The sequence below is a fragment of the Pristiophorus japonicus genome, chromosome 11 (assembly GCF_044704955.1).
Source record: "Pristiophorus japonicus isolate sPriJap1 chromosome 11, sPriJap1.hap1, whole genome shotgun sequence".
NCBI lineage: Eukaryota > Metazoa > Chordata > Chondrichthyes > Pristiophoridae > Pristiophorus > Pristiophorus japonicus.
In genome coordinates, this window is record NC_091987.1 from 191,672,643 (window position 1) to 191,694,774 (window position 22,132).

The following is a 22,132-nucleotide window of genomic DNA, read 5'->3' on the forward strand; positions in this document are numbered from 1 at the left end:
GTTGTTCCCATGGAAGTAAACATTTTGGTTTGGGTTTCTCGCATGAGTTGGGTATATAATCACAGCTGGCACTTGAGTGCAGTGCTGAGGGGGAGCAGCTTGTTGGGGACACCGTCTTTCAGATGTGATGTTCTTTTCTGCCTTTTCCGAAGCCTTTTCTGCTTCATCAGCTGGTGCAGGTGAAAGTGAAAAATCTCACGAGACCATCGGAAGAGTAGGGAATTCTCCCAGCATCGTAGCAAACATTCCTCTCTCCACCTAGCAACATTAAAAACAGATTTAACTGGTCATTATACTAAATTTCTGTTTGTGAGATCTTGCTGTACACAGATTGGCTGCCATGTTTGCCTAAAATAACAATATACTTAAGAAGTAATTAATTGGATATGAAGCTGAGGATGTGATAGAAAACTGGATAAATGAAATCTCTTTCCTTCTATTCCTTTCAATTCCAAAGGAAACTGTTTTGCAATTGTAAACTAACAAGGAGGTCACAGCAAATAAATACAGAATGTGGTGGAAATACTCGGCAGGTCAGGCAGCATCTGTGGAGAGAGAAACAGAGTTAACGGCCCTGAAATCCCAGTTTCTTCTTCCCGAGGGCATTCGACTAAAAATAGGAGAAAAGATGCACACTTACCTTTTGGTTGTAGCTCACCAGAGATCCCGAACTCAAGGCCTCTTCTTTTTGCGCAACGGAGCGCATTCATGTTGGGCAGTCCGTAGGTTTCGTAAGTCCAAAACTCCTATTATTATGAATGAGAAATACCCCCAAACACTACATAACATTTTTTTTAAATACCTCACCTAAATACATTATAGAAATTAAAGTTGACAGAAATGTTTTTGAAAAAGAAATATTTGCCGATTTGTTTTTGGAAAGTTTTAATTATTGTTTAAAATAAAATTACCTGAGTGGGCAGGGTTTTTAACATAAATATGTATTTTAAAATTTTATTTTTCTATGTTTTTGATATGTTTTAAAACTCTTGCGCTGGTAAAAAAAAATAGGCTATGCGCCTGCTTTTACCAGGTGCAAGTGTTTTAAGGACATTTGAAGGGCAAGGGATGGGCAAATAGCCCAATCCCTACCGTGGGTATGTTCTTCTCCCCGAGATGCGTGCGATCTGTCAAGCCAGAAATTTGACAGATTAGAAAAGCCAGTTTTCGGCGGTACACACTCCACACGGACCCGGGAGGCCGGGGTTTCAGGTCGATGACCTTTAGTCAGAACACTGACCTTTCGTCAGGTCACAGCAAAAGTGTTTTGTTTTGAACTTCTACAGGACTGTAATTTTAAGACAATTCAACAATAAGCTATTAATAAATCTGATTCTAGAGTATCCCTGCAATACAGCTACCATGCTAAACTCATCACATACAGTGCAAGCATTGAGGGTTTCATTGAATCGGTTACCCGTTACAATCAGCTTATGAGAAATCAGTGACATCCACACTGAACCTGGCTGTGCTTTAGTTCAGGAGCACGATATACCCCTTGCTGTTTTCAGGGTGCATTTACACCACAGCACCAGCGGCAGTTTTGCTTATAGTGTAAATGTGGACTGAATTTGAATTCAGGCCTCCCTGATGGAGACAATCTTATTCCAGTTCAGACCTTCAGATCTACTTACAGTCCAAACTTAGCATCAGTGTGAAGTAGTTTAGGCCTCATACCAATAAAAAAAACCTTACATTTATATAGCGCCTTTCATAACCACCGGATGTCTCAAAGCGCTTTACAGCCAATGAAGTACTTTTGGCGTATAGTCACTGTTGTAATGTGGGAAACTTGATGTTAAACTTGTGGAGTGCAAATCCACCAGTAAATAGATAACCACCTCATCTGCCTATCACAGGGAAGCTTACAGTGCAATGGCTTTGAGTATTTGACCTGTAGACTGTATAATATTCTGGAGTTTTTCTGTGCATGAAATGGTCAATAACTGGGAGACTTTCTGCGGCAAACAAAATGTTTTCTAAATTCTGATTCTTTATCTGGAAATGAGACTGGAGAGAAGAGGAGAGGACTAAGGATCAGTGAGCTGAACTCAGTTAGAGGTGCTTCTGAATAATGAGGGAAAATGGCCACTGTTCGCATTGCTGATCATCCGGAATCCCAGTTGCACGTGCGTGTGTGTGGACAGGATCCATCACAAACATACTGCTGAAATTCACCATCAAAGATGGCAAGTAAATAATGGCCCCTGGAGCACACCCTGGCAATTGTAGACAAAAGAAAAATGAAACAGGAGAAACTTTATGTACGAGATTACATACTTATTAGTTCATCTGTTATACGTCTACTTAGAGACCGGAGATCCCAACAATAGTGACTCCAAAGTCCTCTGATTACTTTGTATGCAGTCTACTGTGCATAAAGTAATGATTACTCATTCGGTGTTGTATTGGCAATGGGAAGCGCCTGTAAGGGTTTCTAAATACTTAGTCACCCGTTATAAGTCCTGACATCAAAGAACTGTGTAAGGACAAAATTACACACAACACAGGGTTTTGGCTCAACCAAGATTTGTTTGTTTTATTGAACATACACACACAACTACCTCCAGAGTATAAATCATCACGATCTATGTGGGACTAACAAACCCAGAATACAAACCCCTACGAAAGGGTCATTTGCATCAACACAACTTGACAAAGTTAACCCCGTCCGCGATTTGACTGTTACACATAAAGTTACCCAGACCTAATCACAAAACCCTTCTATGATTTAGTATGAACAAACATACAATCACCAATTCCTCGGCTGTCGTCTGAGGTTGACTGTAGGCCCTTTTCTTGGTTGCAACTTGTGTCCTGAAGACTGGCTGGCTTCTGTAGCTGTTCCTGTACTGCTCTTTGCCTTCAAAAAAATGGGTCTTCTTTATACCAAAAACCAACTTGCAATCTTGAAACAGATTTAACATGATGGCAGCATCAAATGTGAACTCTTGATGGCTAATTCTCCCTCATTTAGGGTAATTGTCCATGATTACTTTGGCCACCGCTTGTCTATAGGGTGAGGTCCTTTACAAAGTAATCTTCCCAAGGTGACTTAGTTGTTGGGTTTCTAGTAGCATTTGTATTCAAATGGCTCAGGGTCCGATGCATTGTCTAGGCCGACACTGATATCAGCCTTTCAAGAGCCATGGTGCAAGGTATGCTTTTTTTTAAACAATGTAACCACTTAAGGTAAATGAATATGTGAATGTTCCTGTGTCTTTTCAGGCAGAAAACCATTGAAGGTGTGAATGTCTCTCTTCTGGCGCTCTGATGATGAATTTCTCTCTTGTGCTGCCATTGTCTGGTGATTTAGATCAAGGGCAGATATCCTGTATCATTGTCTGTCATGATGTCTGATGGTTTGGCTGCAATGTATGAATTAACCCTTTCCTGCCCAGTTCTTTTCGCAGGCTGTAATGCAGTTCTGGCTTTGTATATTTAATAGTCCAATTTTTATCTTTTGGGAGGTGGGGGTGGGGGAGGAATGGATCCTACAAGCCTTCCCTTAAATGCATCTATATTATTCGCTTCAACCATTCCCTGTGGCAGCGAGTTCCACATTCTCACCACTCTCTGGGTAAAGAAGTTCCTCCTGAATTCCCTATTTGATTTCTTGGTAGCTATCTTATATTGATGACCTCTAGTTTTGCTCTTCCCTACAAATGGAAACACTCTCTGGGCTGGAGTTACAGTTGGAGGCTTCTTAGGGCGCTTATGGTGGCGGGCGGTAAATTTTACGCCGGGAATGGTTTGCGACGGCAGCCAACAAATTCGGTTGCTGTGACCCGAGAGTGGAGTGGAGCGCTAAGAGAGGTGTCCCTAGGGCGCGAGGCCGGGTGAGCAACTGAAAATCCGTTGCTAAAGAGCCGGCTTTGGAGCGTCCTAAGAGAGGCCTCACTGGAAAAAAGAAAATTGGCACAAAAAACATTCCCAATATATTGCTCACCCCAAGTAAAGATAAATCGCAAAAATAAAACAAAAAAAACAATCAGACTTACCTCGTGTAGTCATTCCTCCTCTCACCGCCGCCGGTGCAGCTCTGACCGCCAGCTTTCATTGACAGGTTGTCTACAGGGCAGTACGGGGTCAGTGCAAAACAAATTTTCAGATCGGGGCGATACCGGGGGCGTTGCATACCGGCGCGTCACTCGTGGGCGGTACTGCTCAGCTCCACCTCAAAACCGGCACCAAATTTCCCGGTGAGGCGCTGGAAGCTGGCCGCCTGGGTGGTAATCATTTCCAGACCCATTACCGCCCCTCCGGGGTGCTAACAGAGGCGTAGTCGAAATGAAAATCCAGTCCTCCTGTTCTGCAAGCAACTAAACCGAGGCTTCAAACTCCCATTCCAGTTGTAAGTTATAGCAGCTGTTGCCCTCTTTCCAGACTGAATTTGAATCTAGGTCCCCGAGCTCCAAACAACATCGTCAGCCCTACCACATGATGTCTGAGTGCCACAAATGAGAGGGAGTGCAGCTATGTGTGATAAAGCATTCTGTGTCAAGCAATAAACAAGGCAGGAACAGGTGCAAGGTAGCCACTGCACTCCCCAATTAGTCATATAATGGAGTGACTGTGTCAGGGAGTTTTAGTGATCAAGAGGCGAACTTGTGTATTCAGACTGCTAATGCAATGCCGTCTGTGGCTTAAAATATATTCATAGCTGTAAGAATGACTCATTTATTATGTTATAAATGCAGAAACATGTAGAACTGCACAATATTTCTCTTGATATTTGTTGTTAATCCCCAAGTAAATTAACCTTTAAATCAGGACAAGTAGAGGACACTACTAAAATGAGGCTCAAAAAGTTTCAAATCTTCAATTTTATTCTCGACATGTTATTCCGTTTCTCCTGCTGTAGATGGAATGCTACACTGATGTCACAAGATGGATATTGGACATCCTTAAGGAGAATGTTACAGTGCTGGGAAGGGAGGATGTCCTGGAGGTGTCAAGGGTAGAATCTATATGGATAAAGCTAAGAAATAAGAGGTGTGCCATTACACTACTAGGTTTATTCTATAGACCACCAAATAATGGGAATGCATTAGCAATCTGAATATACAAGGTCACCTCTTAATTACGAAAGCTCCCTGACACAGTCACTCCATTATATGACTAATTGGGGAACGCAGTGGCTACCTTGCACCTCTGTTCCTGTCTTGTTTATTGCTTGACACAGAATGCTTTATCACACAAGTCACAAATAATGGAGGAGCAAACTTGCAGAGAAATTAGAGAGCGCTGCAAGAACTATAGAATAGTAACAATGGGGGACTTCAAATATCCTAATATAGACTGGGATTGTAATAGTGTAAAGGGAAGAGAAGGGGAAGAATTTCTGAAGTGTGTTCAGGAGCACTTTCTTGATCAGTATGTTTGCGGCCTGATGAGGGAGGAGGCATTGCTGGGTCTGGTTCTGGGGAATGGGGTGGGTCAAGTGGAGCGAGTGTCAGTAGGTGATCATTTAGGGAACAGTGATCATAGTATCATAAGGTTTAGATTAGCTATGGAAATGGACAGGGAGCAATCTAGAGTAAAAATGTTTAACTGGGGGAAGGCCAATATCAGTGTGATGAGAACAGATCTGGCCCGGGTAAACTGGAATCAAAGATTGGCAGGAAAAACGTAGAAGAACAATGGGCTGCCTTTAAAAAGGAAATAGTTTGGGTACAGTCGAAGTACAAAACTAGGGGGAAAGGTAGGGCAACTAAAGCCAGAGCTCCCTGGATGACAAAACAGATAGCCAATATGATGAAACAAAAAAAGAGCGCTCATGACAAATGTCAGGTTGCAGATACATCTGAGAATCAGGTTAAATATGGAAAGGTCAGAGAAGTGAAAAAGATAATAAGAGGGGCAAAGAGAGGGTATGAGAATAGAATGGCATCCAACATAAAATGTAATCCAAAAGTCTTCTATAGGCATATAAATAGATAAAAGATAGTATGCTTGGAGGCAGAGGGCATGGCTGAAATATTAAAGGAGTACTTTGCATCTGTCTTCACCAAGGAAGAGGATGCTGCCATAGACATTGAAGGAGGAGGTAATGGGGACACTTTATAGGATAAAAATTGATAAAGAAGAGGTATTAAAAAGGCAGGCTGTACTTAAAGTAGATAAATCACCTGGGGCGGATGGGATGCATCCTAAGATGCTCAGGGAATTGAGGGCGGAAATCGCGGAGGTACTGGCCATAATATTCCAATCCTCCATAGATACGGGGGGTGGTGCCAGAGGACTGGAGAATTACAAATGTTACACCCTTGTTCAAGAAAGGGTGTAAGGATAAACTCAGCAACTACAGGCCAGTCAGTTTAACCTCGGTAGTGGGGAAGCTTTTAGAAACAGTAAACAGGGACAAAATTAACAGTCACTTGGATAGGGGTGGATTAATTAAGGAAAGCCAGTATGGATTTGTTAAAGGCAAATCATGTTTAACCAACTTGATCGAATTTGTTGATGAGGTAACAGAGAGGATTGATGAGGGTAATGCGGTTGACATAGTGTATATGAATTTCCAAAAGGCATTCGACAAAGTCCCACATAATAGGCTTGCCAGCACTATTGCAGCCTATGGAATAAAGAGGACAGTGGCAGTCTGGATACGAAATTGGCTAAGTGACAGGAAACAGAGAGTAGTGGGGAACGGCTGGAATTTGGACTGGAGGAAGGTATATTCCAGGGGTCGTTTCTGGAACCACTGCTTTTTTTGATATATATATATTAATGTCTTCGATGTGGGTGTACAGGGCACAATTTCAAAATTTGCAGATAACACAAAGCTTAGAAGTATAGAGAACAGTGAGGAGGATAGTGATAGACTTCAGGAAGACATAGACAGGCTGGCAGATGAAATTTAATGCAGAAAAGTGTGAAGTGATGTACTTTGGTAGCGAGAATGAGGAGAGGACATATAACCTAAATGGTACAATCCTAAAGGAGGTGCACGAACAGAGCGATCTGGGGGTATGTGTGCATAAATCATGGAAGGTGGCAGGACAGGTTGAGAAAAGGCTTACGGAGGCCTGGGATTCATAAATAGAAGTATAGAGTACAAATGTGTGGAAATTATGATGAACCTGTACAAAACACTGGTTCGACCCCAATTGGAGTATTGTGTCCAATTCTGGGCCCCGCACTTTAGGAAGGATGTGAAGGCCTTAGAGAGGGTGCAGAAAAGATTTATGAGAATGATTCCAGGAATGAGGGACTTCAGTTATGTTGATCAACTGGGGAAGGTGGGGTTGTTCTTCTTAGAGCAGAGAAGATTGAGAGGAGATTTGATAGAGGTGTTCAAAATCATGAGGGGCCTGTACAGAGTAGATAGAGAGAAACTGTTCCCATTGGCAGAAGGTTTGACGTAAGGTGATTGGCAAAAGAACCAAAAGCGACGCAAGAAAAAATATTTTCAGCAGCGAGTGGTTAAGATCTGGAATGCACTGCCTGAAAGGGTGGTGGAGATCAACTCAATTTTATCTTTCAACAAGGGAGTTGGATAAGTATATGAAGGAAATAAAATTGCAGGACTACGGGAAAGGGGCGGGAGAGTGAGACTAGCTGAGAGTCAGTGTGGTTCGACAGGCCAAATGGCCTTCTTCCATGCTGCAACCATTCTATCATTCCAGCTGGAGTACTGTGTCCAATTCTGGGCACCACATAAGAACATAAGAACATAAAATTAGGAACAGGAGTAGGCCATTCTAGCCCCTCAAGTCTGCTCCGCCATTCAACAAGATCATGGCTGATCTGGCCGTGGACTCAGCTCCACTTACCCGCCCGCTCCCCATAACCCTTAATTCCCTTATTGGTTAAAAATCTATCTATCTGTGACTTGAATACATTCAATGAGCTAGCCTCAACTGCTTCCTTGGGCAGAGAATTCCACAGATTCACAACCCTCTGGGAGAAGAAATTCCTTCTCAACTCGGTTTTAAATTGTCTCCCCCATATTTTGAGGCTGTGCCCCCTAGTTCTAGTCTCCCTGACCAGTGGAAACAACCTCTCTGCCTCTATCTTGTCTATCCCTTTCATTATTTTAAATGTTTCTATAAGATCACCCCTCATTCTTCTGAACTCCAACGAGTAAAGACCCAGTCTACTCAATCTATCATCATAAGGTAACCCCCTCATCGCCGGAATCAGCCTAGTGAATCGTTTCTGTACCCCCTCCAAGGCTAGTATATCCTTCCTTAAGTAAGGTGACCAAAACTGCACGCAGTACTCCAGGTGCGGCCTGTACAGTTGCAGCAGGGCCTTCCTGCTTTTGTATTCCAACCCTCTCGCAATGAAGACCAACATTCCATTCACCTTCCTGATTACCTGCTGCACCTGCAAACTAACTTTTTGGGATTCATGCACAAGGACCCCCAGGTCCCTCTGCACCGCAGCATGTTGTAATTTCTCCCCATTCAAATAATATTCCCTTTTACTGTTTTTTTTCCCCAAGGTGGATGACCTCACATTTTCCGACATTGTATTCCATCTGCCAAACCTTAGCCCATTCGCTTAACCTATCTAAATCTCTTTGCAGTCTCTCTGTGTCCTCTACACAACCCGCTTTCCCACTAATCTTTGTGTCATCTGCAAATTTTGTTACACTACACTCTGTCCCCTCTTCCAGGTCATCTATGTATATTGTAAACAGTTGTGGTCCCAGCACCAATCCCTGTGGCACACCACTAACCACCGATTTTCAACCCGAAAAGGATCCATTTATCCCGACTCTCTGCTTTCTGTTCGCCAGGCAATTCTCTATCCATGCTAATACATTTCCTCTGACTCCGCAGTAACTTCTGCAGTAACTTTTTGTGTGGCACCTTATCGAATGCCTTTTGGAAATCTAAATACACCACATCCATCGGTACACCTCTATCCACCATGCTCGTTATATCCTCAAAGAATTCCAGTAAATTAGGTAAACATGATTTCCCCTTCATGAATCCATGTTGCGTCTGCTTGATTGCACTATTCCTATCTAGATGTCTCGCTATTTCTTCCTTAATGATAGCTTCAAGCATTTTCCCCACTACAGATGTTAAACTAACCGACCTATAGTTACCTGCCTTTTGTCTGCCCCCTTTTTTAAACAAAGGCGTTACATTAGCTGCTTTCCAATCCGCTGGTACCTCCCCAGAGTCCAGAGAATTTTGGTAGATTATAACGAATGCATCTGCTATAACTTCCGCCATCTCTTTTACTACCCTGGGATTCATTTCATCAGGACCAGGAGACTTGTCTACCTTGAGTCCCATTAGCCTGTCCAGCACTACTTCCCTAGATCCTCCCTTCTCACATTCCCGTGACCAGCAATTTTTGGCATGGTTTTTGTCTCAAGGTCCTCCTTTCCCACATTCCCGTGACCAGCAATTTTTGGCATGGTTTTTGTCTCAAGGTCCTCCTTTCCCACATTCCCGTGACCAGCAATTTTTGGCATGGTTTTTGTGTCTTCCACTGTGAAGACCAAAGCAAAATAATTGTTTAATGTTTCAGCCATTTCCACATTTCCCATTATTAAATCCCCCTTCTCATCTTCTAAGGGACCAACATTTACTTTAGCCACTCTCTTCCGTTTTATATATTGGTAAAAGCTTTTACTATCTGTTTTTATGTTTTGCGCAAGTTTACTTTCGTAATCTATCTTTCCTTTCTTTATTGCTTTCTTAGTCATTCTTTGCTGGCGTTTAAAATTTTCCCAATCTTCTAGTTTCCCACTAACCTTGGCCACCTTATACGCATTGGTTTTTAATTGATACTCTCTTTTATTTCCTTGGTTATCCACGGCTAGTTATCCCTTCTCTTACCGCCCTTCTTTTTCACTGGAATATATTTTTGTTGAGCATTATGAAAAAGCTCCTTAAAAGTCCTCTACTGTTCCTCAATTGTGCCACCGTTTAGTCTGTGTTCCCAGTCTACTTTAGCTAACTCTGCCCTCATCCCACTGTAGTCCCCTTTGTTTAAGCATAGTACGCTTGTTTGAAACATTACTTCCTCACCCTCAATCTGTATTACAAATTCAACCATACTGTGATCACTCATTCCGAGAGGATCTTTTACTAGGAGATCGTTTATTATTCCTGTCTCATTACACAGGCCAGATCTAAGATAGCTTTCTCCCTTATAGATTCTGTAACAAACTGTTCTAAGAAACAATCCCGTATGCATTCTATGAATTCCTCCTCAAGGCTACCCCATGCGATTTGATTTCACAAATCGATATGTAGGTTAAAATCCCCCATGATTACTGCCGTTCCTTTTTCACATGCCTCTATTATTCCCTTGATTATTGTTACCACACTTTAGGAAGGATGTGAAGGCCTTAGAGAGGGTGCAGAAAAGATTTACGAGAATGATTCCAGGAATGAGGGACTTCAGTTATATTGATAGACCGGAGAAACTGGGGTTGTTCTCCTTGGAGCAGAGAAGATTGAGAGGAGATTTGATAGCGGTGTTCAAAATCATGAGGGGACTGGACAGAATAGATAGAGAGATATTTAACCATTTGTATTTATAGATACATTTTAAAGAGAAGCTAGATAAGCAGGGAGGGAGAAGTGAATCCAGGGTTACGCTGATAGAGTTAGATGAGGGAGGAGGTTTGTGTGGAGCAGAAACACTGGCATGGACTGGTTGGGCTGAATGGCCTGTTTCTGTGCTGTATATTCTATGTAATTCAGTGCAAGAATCATTTGTATCTAGTCTAGCTAATCTCAGCCAAGCACATGTCATGGTGATAATATAAATGCTATAATTGTAAGCAATTGATTTTTGAAGTGTAGAATGTACATATTTTGCACCTGATTGCCATGTTACCTATGTTAAACAATTGCCTTTGTTCGGAAGAAATTAAGCAGTTTCTATCCCACTAGACATATGTAACACAAATGATGTTCATACCAGATATCAGTACATTGCACAGTGCTTTATTAGCTGCTCTATTTACAGCACTTCAAACTTAAGATGCATACAATAATGAATTTTGTGCACCTGCACAGGCAAAATAAATAAAAACCTAAATAAATAATTCAACATGAATGTGAAGGTGTGTTGCCATCTTTAGACATCTATATTCTGTCATTTCTATTTATAATATGATTAATTAAAGTACACGGTACTGAACATCAATCTCAAAAATGTATAGTCCTGTATTTTTATAGACACAAAAATAGCCAGATTAACTGAAATAGAATAGAACCATATTCCAATTGGGGAATAACTTTGTACATTAAAGGGAGAAAGTAAGTAGAAAGATTCAACTGAGAGTATAGAGCGGGAAGGCAAAAGTACTCATGTCAAACAATGATTTTCTACAACAAAGCATCATATTTTAGATCTTTATAAACAATCGTGTGTTTATAAAGATCTACTGAAATGTACCATTTTTAGAATTTGCTTTGTGAAACGATTTATTGTTGTGTGATCATTCGTATGTTCCACTTGGATCTGGAAAGCATGCGGTTACATGTTGCAAACTGATCCAACCACTTACTATCATAATCGTACTTGGAATTGGTACCTGACAACGTTATCAATGGTGCAGGAAAACATTCTTTGCACTTGTGGCTAATGATTCTTGTAATAAATTAGAGCAAGGCTGGTTGGTGCTTACAGTGTTGCAACTAGGAAGGTTGCACGAGACCTGAATACATCACAGGGTATATTTTGCATCACTACGCCAAGTTCAAATAACTCCTTGCAACATAACAAAAGGCTGAAAAGCAGATTCTGTGCAAGCTTCTCTCACATCTCATTCTTAAAAACAGATTTCTAACCGCATCTAGTACTTATTAGCAGATTATGGACAATGTGTAGCTTATTTTTTTGGCATCATATAGATCTGACATTTTGAATTTCTTGTTTCCTTCAGTGACAAAGGTTTTAGTTACAGCAATTTCAAAATAATTATATTGGTTTCAATAGAGGGGATTTCCTGGGGGGTCAGCGGGTGCGTCGGGTGGGGAAGTATGTTTTTGACAGCGGGTCTGGAGCCCGCTATCAACCTGCCATCACGCGCCTTTACTAAATCTCATGTCTGCCAGCGCTGAGCAGATCCGACATGCAGCGGCGGGGGAGGTAATTAAAATCTTTATTGGCTTGTTTACAGTCACTAACAATGCTTTTTCCCAGCTTTGTGAAATTGACAGGTCACCCACTGGTTTTCCGCTATGCCTAGACCTCATCTGTGAAGCTGAAGCAGGAGGTCACTTGCCATTGTTTCAGCTGATGAGTTGACAGCTTCAAATGTCAAGTCAAAGCTCCCAGCTGATTGAGAAATGTTCCCTTAGCCACGAGCTTCTCTAAACTGCATTTTCACTACAGATTCAGGATGCTGTAAGTCTTTACACAAGTCTCCATCCAGTCTGACCCCATTACCTCTCCCACCATTGACAGATCGCTTCGGTCATCTCTACTTCACCTGCTATCTATTCAATCAGCATCGGTGCCCTTGAAACTCTCTCAGAATCCCACCACAATCAGTCCGAACACCAGCAGCACCAACATCATGTAAGTCATCAGCACCCGACCACATTGCTGCCCGGGACGCCAGAGGTAGCCTCACCATGGCCAGATTTACTTCACTTGACGCTGTACACCCTGGCTGCCACATGATGCATCAGTTGGCACCACCCCACAACAACACCATAAAGCATCCCTACAATGCCCAAGCAATTCCTTTCACACCCATGACCATTGCGGGGGGTAAGGTTATGTCTCACCATTCACTGCAACTCACTAAGCCACTTCCAAAAGTGCTCATAAATCTGTCCAAGAAGACAATGTGTGGAAAATGAAGGTTTCAATGTTTGACACCACATTAAGAGAAACTTTACATGAACATTGGATAAAACACTCAAGTGGCTACCCTTGTGTTAATTGGTATGATTGCATTAGGATGAGTGTGAGGGGTGGCTAGTGAGATGGGGATGACATAATGTAGAGAGAGAGGGATGGGTGGAAGTGCAAGGTAAGTTGGTGTGAGTAAGGATGTGTGGGAGTAGGATCGGGAAGGCAGAGTAATGGGGATGTAATGAGAGGCACAGTAGGATGGTGTGGAGTGTGAATTTGCAGTAACGTTTTGCGATCTAATGAGATCATTGAAACAATTGCGGCACTGCCCACATCCCTGCTTGTGCCCTCCTGTGCAATGTGCAACCAGGCTGTATTGATCTCCGAGTGAGGTCTCTTCCATCATGGGAAGGGTAGATAAGCTCCCTATGTGCTGTGACTCCCTCCATAAGCATGTGAAGGGAGTCATGGGAGAACCTGGGTTCAGCCCTGCACCTCTGTGCAGTGATTGTTAGTGTTTGCAGCACCTCGATGCACAAATGTCAAATTAAAGTTGGCCATGGTCCCTTTAAGGAAACGGGCTGATGACGCATCATCAAATGACATCACCAGACTCACTTCCTCCAATTGGCTGGGAAACGCGCTGGGCGGGCTTAACAAACCAATCAAGAGAAATTCATTCTACACAGTGGGCTGGAACCAGCACTGGGGCCGGGTCCTGCCACCGACATCATTCACGACGGACCTGCCAAGGTTAGTAAAATCCCGCCCAAAGACCCAGAACCATCAGATAATAAAGATCACTACTAGATGGCTACTGCTACAAACTCATCCAATAGTGGTTTATGTGGGACTGTGAGCCAGTGCACTCCACGATTCATAAAACACTTGCAATTTCTGGCATTTTCTGTCACATGTGACTCTTGTGATTGCATCAAAATATTTATGTAAAACATGCCTTGCCCTGTGCTATGTGAAGCATGGAAATAAATTGAGATTAGAACCTTTTACATAACTATTGATTATACAGTTATATAATGTAAAGGAAATTGACAAAAATGCAAGATATTTGGATATTATCAGCATTAAATATAATGCACAAATACCTTTTGTATTTATAATTTTGTATTTATTAATGTCAATTATTTTAAATAGAAACATATTAAACTAAAACTATGATCAGTCTTAAAACTTATTTGGAATTAAACTAATAGCACTCAAAGTAAGGATTGTTTAAAAATTGGAAAATGGTAAATTTGACTAAATTAAATGAGAGCTAGCCCTTGATAATTGGCTCATTGAATACTTTTAGTTAAGAAGCAGTAACTCATTAATGCTGTTTCACATTCTAGTTGGACAAAGTTAATTAGTCATAATAGTACTGGAAATTGTCTGCTAGCACCAAGCTAAAAATAGTTTGACTCCTCCCTCATCATCCATACATGCCCAAGGTGGCACCTTTTGGTTCAGCCCAAAACAAATAACAAGATTACTGTTGGTCCACAAGGTCCAGCATTGATTCTTTTGTAAAGAAAAACACATTGTGATGCATGTTTTTTGTTTTGTCGTACATGTATATATGTGTGTGATATAATGATTACATAATGCGATATAATTATCAAAAATAATGAAATTATTTTTCCCTGCTTTTTCATTGTGGAAAGAACAGTGCTTTTTGTTGAATAGTACTGGTTCTTGCTATCTGCCTTCTAATATAATTTCTTTAAAATGCATCAATGCAAGTGTCTACCCTCAAGCTCTGCATGTAGGGAATTAAATTAAAAGATGCCCGCACATCATAAAAGTCACCAGTGATCAGTTATCAGGGAATCATTAATTGTAACCAAGAGACTGACTGTCAGCAACAATGGGCTATTTCACCCATTCTTCCCAGTAATTCAAAGTGACAAATAATTAGTGGTATAGGTTGTAGCAGACAAGCAGTTGTGTCTGCTACAGCCGCAATGACAATAATACAGTTCACTAATATATTATTACACTCTCTTGTGCACTCTCTTTTATATACATGTTGAACCTCCCTTATCCAGAACTCCCTTATCCGGAACCACCCCTCGTCCAGAATCATTCCCAGCCACCGGGTGGCGCATGCGCAGAACTCCCGACACAAACAAATTGAAGTCCTTCCTCGCTGCCGACTCCCGCAATCGCTGGCCTGACCCCGCGATCCACCGCGCCGCCCCCCCCCCCACCCCCGTCACCCATAATCTCTTTGCCGCACTCCCAGCCCCAAGCCAGCCAGCCCCGACATCCCCTTGCTCAGTACCTGTACCATCCAATTTAATATGACCACCCCGCATCCGGAGAAATCCCTTATCCAGAACAGGCCAGGTCCTGAGGGTTCCGGATAAGGGAGGTTCAATCTGTATTTTTTCTTGATCTGTGGGCGATGCTGGCAAGGCGATATTTATCGTCCTTCCTTACTTGAACTAGAAGGTAATGAAACGTAACTTTGTTAGACAATGTAGAAGAAAGTAACCTTCTGATTACTTTATTTCACTGAACTCAGTCTGGCCATGAGGTGGCGAGTCTGGTCAGTCCCTGTAGAACTGTAAATTCCAGAAACCTGCCACAGTGGTGGGACCAATGCAATCCAAAGGGACATCTTCAACTTTTGCTGCTCGCTTACTACTGCAATCCAGTGGTAAATTGTTCATAATATTGTGATCAGCTTTTATGGCCTGCCTTATGAGTCACCGTGTTTTAATTATATTAATCAATTATCCTTTTAGTGTGCAGTGCTAGGTTGTTCTGTACATTCATAACAAGCAACACTTTGTTCCACTGTGTTGCTCAATTTTGTATTTCACCAGCAAAGTCCCGAATGACTTTTGCTTCATTTGTTGTCAGGATAACTTCTAACTAGCTCCATAAAACGTTATGCTATTTATCTTTCTCTGACTGTTCTATCCAGTTCATGCAGCATTGAACTCTGGAAATCCAAAATAAAAAGTTTTTCAACAGCACCTGGCTATTTTCTGCTCCTTTCCTCACCTACCCGGCACTCAGAGCACGAACCCCCGTGAGAATGTGAATGTCTTCAGGGAAGAAGAGAGTAAACAATTGATGGCAAAAATTGACAAGAAAAATTAAACAGTATTGATTAGAAACGTAGAAAATAGGTGCAGGAGTAGGCCATTCGGCCCTTCGAGCCTGCACCACCATTCAATATGATCATGGCTGATCATGCAACTTTAGTACCTCATTCCTGCTTTCTCTCCGTATCCCTTAATCCCTTTAGCTGTAAGGGCCACATCTAACTCACTTTTGAATATCGACTGGCCTCAACTACTTTCTGTGGTAGAGAATTCCACAGGTTCACAATTCTCTGAGTGAAGAAGTTTCTCCTCATTTCAGTCCAAAATAGCTTACCCTTATCCTTAGACTGTGACCCCTGGTTCTGGACTTCTCCAACATCAGGAACATTCTTCCTGCATCTAACCTGTCCAGTCCCATCAGAATTTTATATGTTTCTATGAGATCCCTTCTCATTCTTCTAAATTCCAGTGAATATAAGCCTTGTCGATCCAGTCTTTCTTTGTATGTCAGTCCTGCCATCCCGGGAATCAGTCTGGTGAACCTTCGCTGCACTCCCTCAATAGCAAGAATGTCCTTCCTCAGATTAGGAGACCAAAAATGTACACAATATTCCAGGTGTGGCCTCATCAAGGCCCTGTACAACTGCAGTAAGACCTCCCTGCTCCTATACTCAAATCCACTTGCTATGAAGGTCAACATGCCATTGCCTGCTGTATCTGCATGCCAACCTTCAATGACTGATGTACCATGACACTCAGGTCTCGTTGCACCTCCCCTTTTCCTAATCTGTCACCATTCAGATAATATTCTGCCTTCCTGTTTTTTCCACCAAAGTGGATAACCTCACATTTATCCACATTATACTGCATCTGCCCACTCACCTAATCTGTCCAAGTCACCCTGCAGCCTCTTAGCATCCTCCTCACAGCTCACACTGCCACCCAGCTTAGTGTCAGCTGCAAACTTGGAGATATTACAATTGAGCAATTAATGCAGCTATCTAAATGATCATAAAAGATAAAGGCAGGGTGATAACACAATTCATTTTATGATGACTCAAAGCTGTTATCATCTACTTGGCCCAAGTGAGGAGTGTGATGTAATATTCACTATTCACCAGGAAGGGCGCAGCCGCGATAACAATCCAGTACAGAACAGTCTGTTTGATCGGTGCCCCCGACACTGGACTCAATATCCACGCCTTCCATCATTGGCACTCTGTGGTTGCAGTTTGTATGATCTACAGGATCTAGGGCAGCAACTTATCAAGTTGTTCAACTGAAAATGTGGAGTGCAGCCACAGACCCCAAGGACTCTATGTTAATAGGCATGAGAGCAGGAGTGGCCGGAGATAAAGGTAGGCCCTAGAGGGAGCGCGAGCATCAGGGAGCCTGGTTAAAAAAAAACTAAAGTGCCGTCAGCACAAGGGAAGGAGCTAATTGGTGAGTGGCTGGTGATTTTTTTTTAAAGTCTTGAATTTATTTCTGTTAAGTTAGTTAATAGTCTACTAAATAGAGGCATGGCAGGGCACCTCAAACCCATGGAATACACATGTGGGAACTCCAGGATGCTTCCTGTGTCTTGGATAACCACATGTGCAGGAAGTGTCGTCAGCTGGAGGAGCTCAAGCTCGGAGCTTCAGCAGCAGCTGGCATCACTGCAATGCATCCGTGAGGCTGAGGGCTACGTGGATAACATATTTCAGGTGCTGGTCACCCCGCAGCATAAGAGTGTACAGGTATGGAAGGGAATGGGTGACTGTCAAGGAGGACCAGGCAGGTAGTGCAGGAGTCATTACTGAATACTGGTGAGGGCGATGGTTTCTCTGGGGAGTACAGCCAGGGCCAAGTCCACAGCACCATGGGTGGCTCAGCTGTACAGGGAAGGAGGGGGAAGATTGGGAAAGCAATAGTAATATGGATTCCATTGTTAGGGGAACAGACAGGTATTTCTGTGGCTGCAGACATGATTCGAGGATGGTATGTTGCCTCCCTGATGCCAGGGTCAAGGATGTCACTGAGCGGCTGCAGAACATTCTGAAGGGAAAGGGTGATCAGCCACTGGTCATTGGCCATATCAGTATCAATGACATAGGTAGAAAGGGGATGAGGTCCTGCAGACAGATTTTAGGGAGCTAGATAAGAGATTAAAAAGCAGGCCCTTAAAGGTAGTAATCTCCGGATTACTCCTGGTGCCACGAACAAGTTGGTTGGAAACTCAGCCTCCCAAAAAGACCACTTACCACCAGAAAGTATCGGCCAGGCGGTGGAGTCGAGCAGTAGCTGACTGCCAGTCCAATAGCCACCACAATCGAAATTCACCCCGGGGATTTTTCTACCGGTCCCCACTTCCGCCCCCTGCTGCCGACCGTCCTAAACGCATCATCAAAGGGCACACCACCGATCTCCCGTACCTCCATGGCACCCCCCGTGAAATTTAGCTGGAAAAATCATAGATCCGCCACGCGGTGCCCCCGACAGCTTTTTCTGTTGATGCACCTTGTTTTTTTGTGTGTGAGCCATGGCATCGTGGCGGCCCTTCAAGGGGAGGGCGCACTGTCGCGGCCGCTAAGTTTTTTTTTGCCAGCCGAACAATTATGGCCCCGGGTTCGACCGGGCTGCCCCAGCCGAAACCCTCCCTGGTGGCCCAGTGGACCAAAGCTAAATAATCACTGGTTCTCTCCCCTCGAGGGGAGAGACGTGGTGATGCATTCGCGTATTGACGTCCGCACCGCTCCGCTGTTGACTGACAGTGGCGGAGACTCCATTCCGCCTCCACTTCCGCCCCTCATCCACCCACATTATGACCAACTTCCAGTGAGCGCCAAAAAAATTGCCAAAGAGCTGAAAGTCGATCAAGAGTCCACCTCGTCTGACGTGACAGTAAAAACACTTTGAAAACAGTAGGTGCACCAGATTTCCGGTGGAGGTGAATTTCTACCCCAGTGAGTATAGAAATAGGAGGAGAGAGCAGATGAATGCATGGCTGGAGAGATGGTGCAGGAGGGAGGGCTTTAGATTCCTGGGTCATTGGGACCGGTTCTAGGGGAGGTGGGACCTGTTCCGGCCAGACAGGTTGCACCTCAACAGAGCCGGGACCAATGTGGCTGGAGAGATGGTGCAGGAGGGAGGGCCTTTGATTCTGCGGTGGGAAAATTATTGGAAAAAATCCTGAAGGACATGATAAATCTACATTTAGAAAGACACGGATTAATCAGGGACAGTCAGCATAGATTTGTTAAGGGAAGGTCATATCTGACTAACATGATTGAATTTTTCAAGGAGGCAAACAGGAGGGTTGATGCAGGCAGTGCGTATGATGTAGTGTATATGGATGTTAGCAAAGCAAAGGAGGCTGAGGGCAAACCTCATTGAGGTGTATAAAATTATGAGGAGCCTAGATGTAGCGGATAGAAAGGGCCTATTTCCCTTAGCAGAGGGGTCAACAACCAGCGGGCATAAATTTCAAATAATTGGAAGAAGGTTTAAAGGGGATTTGAGGAGAAATTTCTTCATGCAGAGGGTTGCGGGGTTCTGGAACTCACTGCTTGAAAGGGTGGTAGAGGCAGAAACCCTCACCACATTTAAAAAGTACTTGGATGTGAACTTGAAGTGCCGTAACCTGCAACATTAGGGACCTAGAGCTGGAGAGTGGGATTAGGCTGGATAGCCTCTTGTTGACCAGCATGGACACGATGGGCTGAAGTGGCCTCCTTCCGTGCTGTAAACTTACATGATTCTATGAATGTCCCCGCGGGAGTTCTAGTGCTGTTGGGGAGGGTTTAACCTAATTTGGCAGGGGAATGGGAACCAGAATGTCGCATTGGAAAAGAGAAACAAGGTGCACACAGGATTGGAAGAGACAGATAATACTAGAGTAAGAAATCGTATGGTATTAGGTGGGGTCAGAGAGAATGCAAGAAGGTCTAAGATAGATTGTGCGTGCTGCAGGTGAAAATAGCCATTTGGGAATATGATGTCGTGGCGATAATGGAGACCCGGTTCAAAAAAGGGCAGGATTAGGTACTAAATATTCTTGGATAAAAGGTGTTCAGGAAAGATAGGGACGGAAAGAAAAGTAATGTCTGGCAATATTGATTAGAGAGAATATTACAGTGCTGGAGAGAGGGGATGTCCTGGAGGAGTCAAACACAGTATCTTCTTTGTTAGAGTTAAGAAACAATAGAGGTGCTATTAAACTGCCGCCAACTAGTTGGAAGGATATAGAGGAGCAAATTTGTAGGGACATCACAGAGAGGTGCAAGAATTATAGAGTAATGATAATGAGGAACTGCAACTTTCCTAATGTAGACTGAGATAGTAATAGTGTAAAGGGCAGAGAGGGGGAAGAATTTATGAAATGTGTTCAGGAGAACTTTCTTGATCAGTACGTTTCCAGCCCAACAAGGAAGGAGACATTGCTGGATCTGGCTCTGGAGAATGAGGTGGATCAAGTAGAGCAAGTGTCAGTTCGGAAACATTTAGCGAACAGTGATCATAGTATCATAATATTTAGATTAGCTATGGAAAAGGATAGGGAGCAATCTAGAGTAAAAATACTTAATTGGAGGAAGGACAATTTCAGTGGGTTGAGAATGGATCTGGCTCTGGTAAATTGGAATCAAAGATTGGCAGGCAAAACCGTAATTGAGCTGTCTTTAAAAAGGAGATGGTTCAGGTATAGTTGAGCTATATTCCCACGAGGGGAAAAGGTAGGGGAAACCAAAGTCAGAGCTCACTGGATAAAGAGATAGAGAGTAAGATGAAGCAGAAAAAGGGGGCGTATGACAGATGTCAGGTTGAGAATACAAGTGAGAACCAGGCTGAATATAGAAAGTTCAGAAGGGAAGTGAGAAAGGCAGTAAGAGGGGCAAAAAGGGGAGTACGGGAATAAATTGGCAGTTGACATAAAAAGGAATCCAAAAGTCTTCTATAGGCTTAAAAATAGTAAATGGGTAGTAAGAGGAGGGCTGGGGCTGATTAGGGACCAAAATGGAGACCCACACATGGGGGCAGAGGGCATGGCTGAGGTACTAAATGAGTATTTGCATCGGTCTTTACCAAGGAAGAAGATGCTGTCAAAGTCAGTGTGAAAAAGGAAAGAGATACTGGATGAGATAAAAATTGGTAATGAGGAGGTATTAGATGGGATGCAACCTAGAATGCTGAGGGAAGTAAAGGTAGAAATTGTGGATGTACTAGCCAAAATCTTCCAATCCTCCTTGGGGTGGTGCCAGACAACTGGAGAATTGCAAATATTACACGCTTGTTCAAAAAAGAGTGCAAGGATAAATCCAGCAACTATAGGCCAGTCAGTTTAACCTCGGTAGTAGGGAAGCTTTTAGAAACTATAATCCATGACAAAATTAGCAGTCACTTGGACAAGTGTGGATTAATTTAAGGAAAGCCAGCACAGTGTGTTTAACTATCTTGATTGAGCTTTTTGATGAGGTAACAGAGAGGGTTGATGAGGGCAATGCGGTTGATGTTGTGTACGTGGATTTCCAAAAGGTGTTTGATAAAGTGCCACATAATAAGCTTGCCAGTAAAGTTGAAGCCCATGGAATAAAAGGGACAGTGGCAGCCTGGATACAAAATTGGCTAAGTGACAGGAAACAACTGTTTTTCAGACTGGAGGAAGGTGTTCCCCATGGTTGGTACGAGGACCACTGCTTTTCTTGATATATATTAATGATTTGGACTTGGGTGTACAGGGCACAATTTCAAAATTTGCAGATGGCATAAAACTTGAAAGTATAGTAAATAGTGAGGAGGATAGTGATAGACTTAGACACAGACAGGCTGGTAAAGTGGGCGGACATATGGCAGATGAAATTTAACACAGGAAAGTGAGAAGTGATACATTTTGGTAGGAAGTATGAGGAGAAGCAATATAAACTAAAGGGTACAATCCAAAATGGGGTGCATGAACAGAGAGACCTGGGGGTGTTTGTGCACAAATCATTGAAGGTGGCAGAGCAGGTTGTGATCGTGGTTAAAAAAGCATATGGGATCCTGGGCTTCATAAACAGAGGCATTGAGTACAAAAGCAAAGAAGTTATAATGAGCCTCTATAAAACAATGGTCCGATCTCAACTGGAGAATTGTGTCCAATTCTGGGCACCACACTTTAGGAAAGGTGTGAAGGCAGAGAGAGTGCAGAAAAGATTTACAAGAATAGTTCCAGGGATAAGGGACTTCAGTTAGGTGGATAGACTGGAGAGGTTATTCTCCTTAAAGAGAAGGTTGAGAAGAGATTTGGTAGAGGTGTTCAAAAGGGGTCTTTA

The 22,132-nt window shown here is 43.0% G+C and overlaps 1 protein-coding gene across 1 annotated transcript in view; it reads left to right on the forward strand.

Moving 5' to 3' along the window:
• The first annotated feature begins 3,132 nt into the window (after positions 1-3,132).
• The window catches only part of scn3b (sodium channel, voltage-gated, type III, beta), a 49,754-nt gene continuing 30,754 nt past the window's right edge, over positions 3,133-22,132 (forward strand). The window contains exon 1 of the mRNA XM_070893119.1: positions 3,133-3,158. Within this exon, the coding sequence (XP_070749220.1) occupies positions 3,149-3,158 (10 nt within the window). The 5' untranslated portion in view covers positions 3,133-3,148. The remainder of the gene's footprint in view (positions 3,159-22,132) is intronic.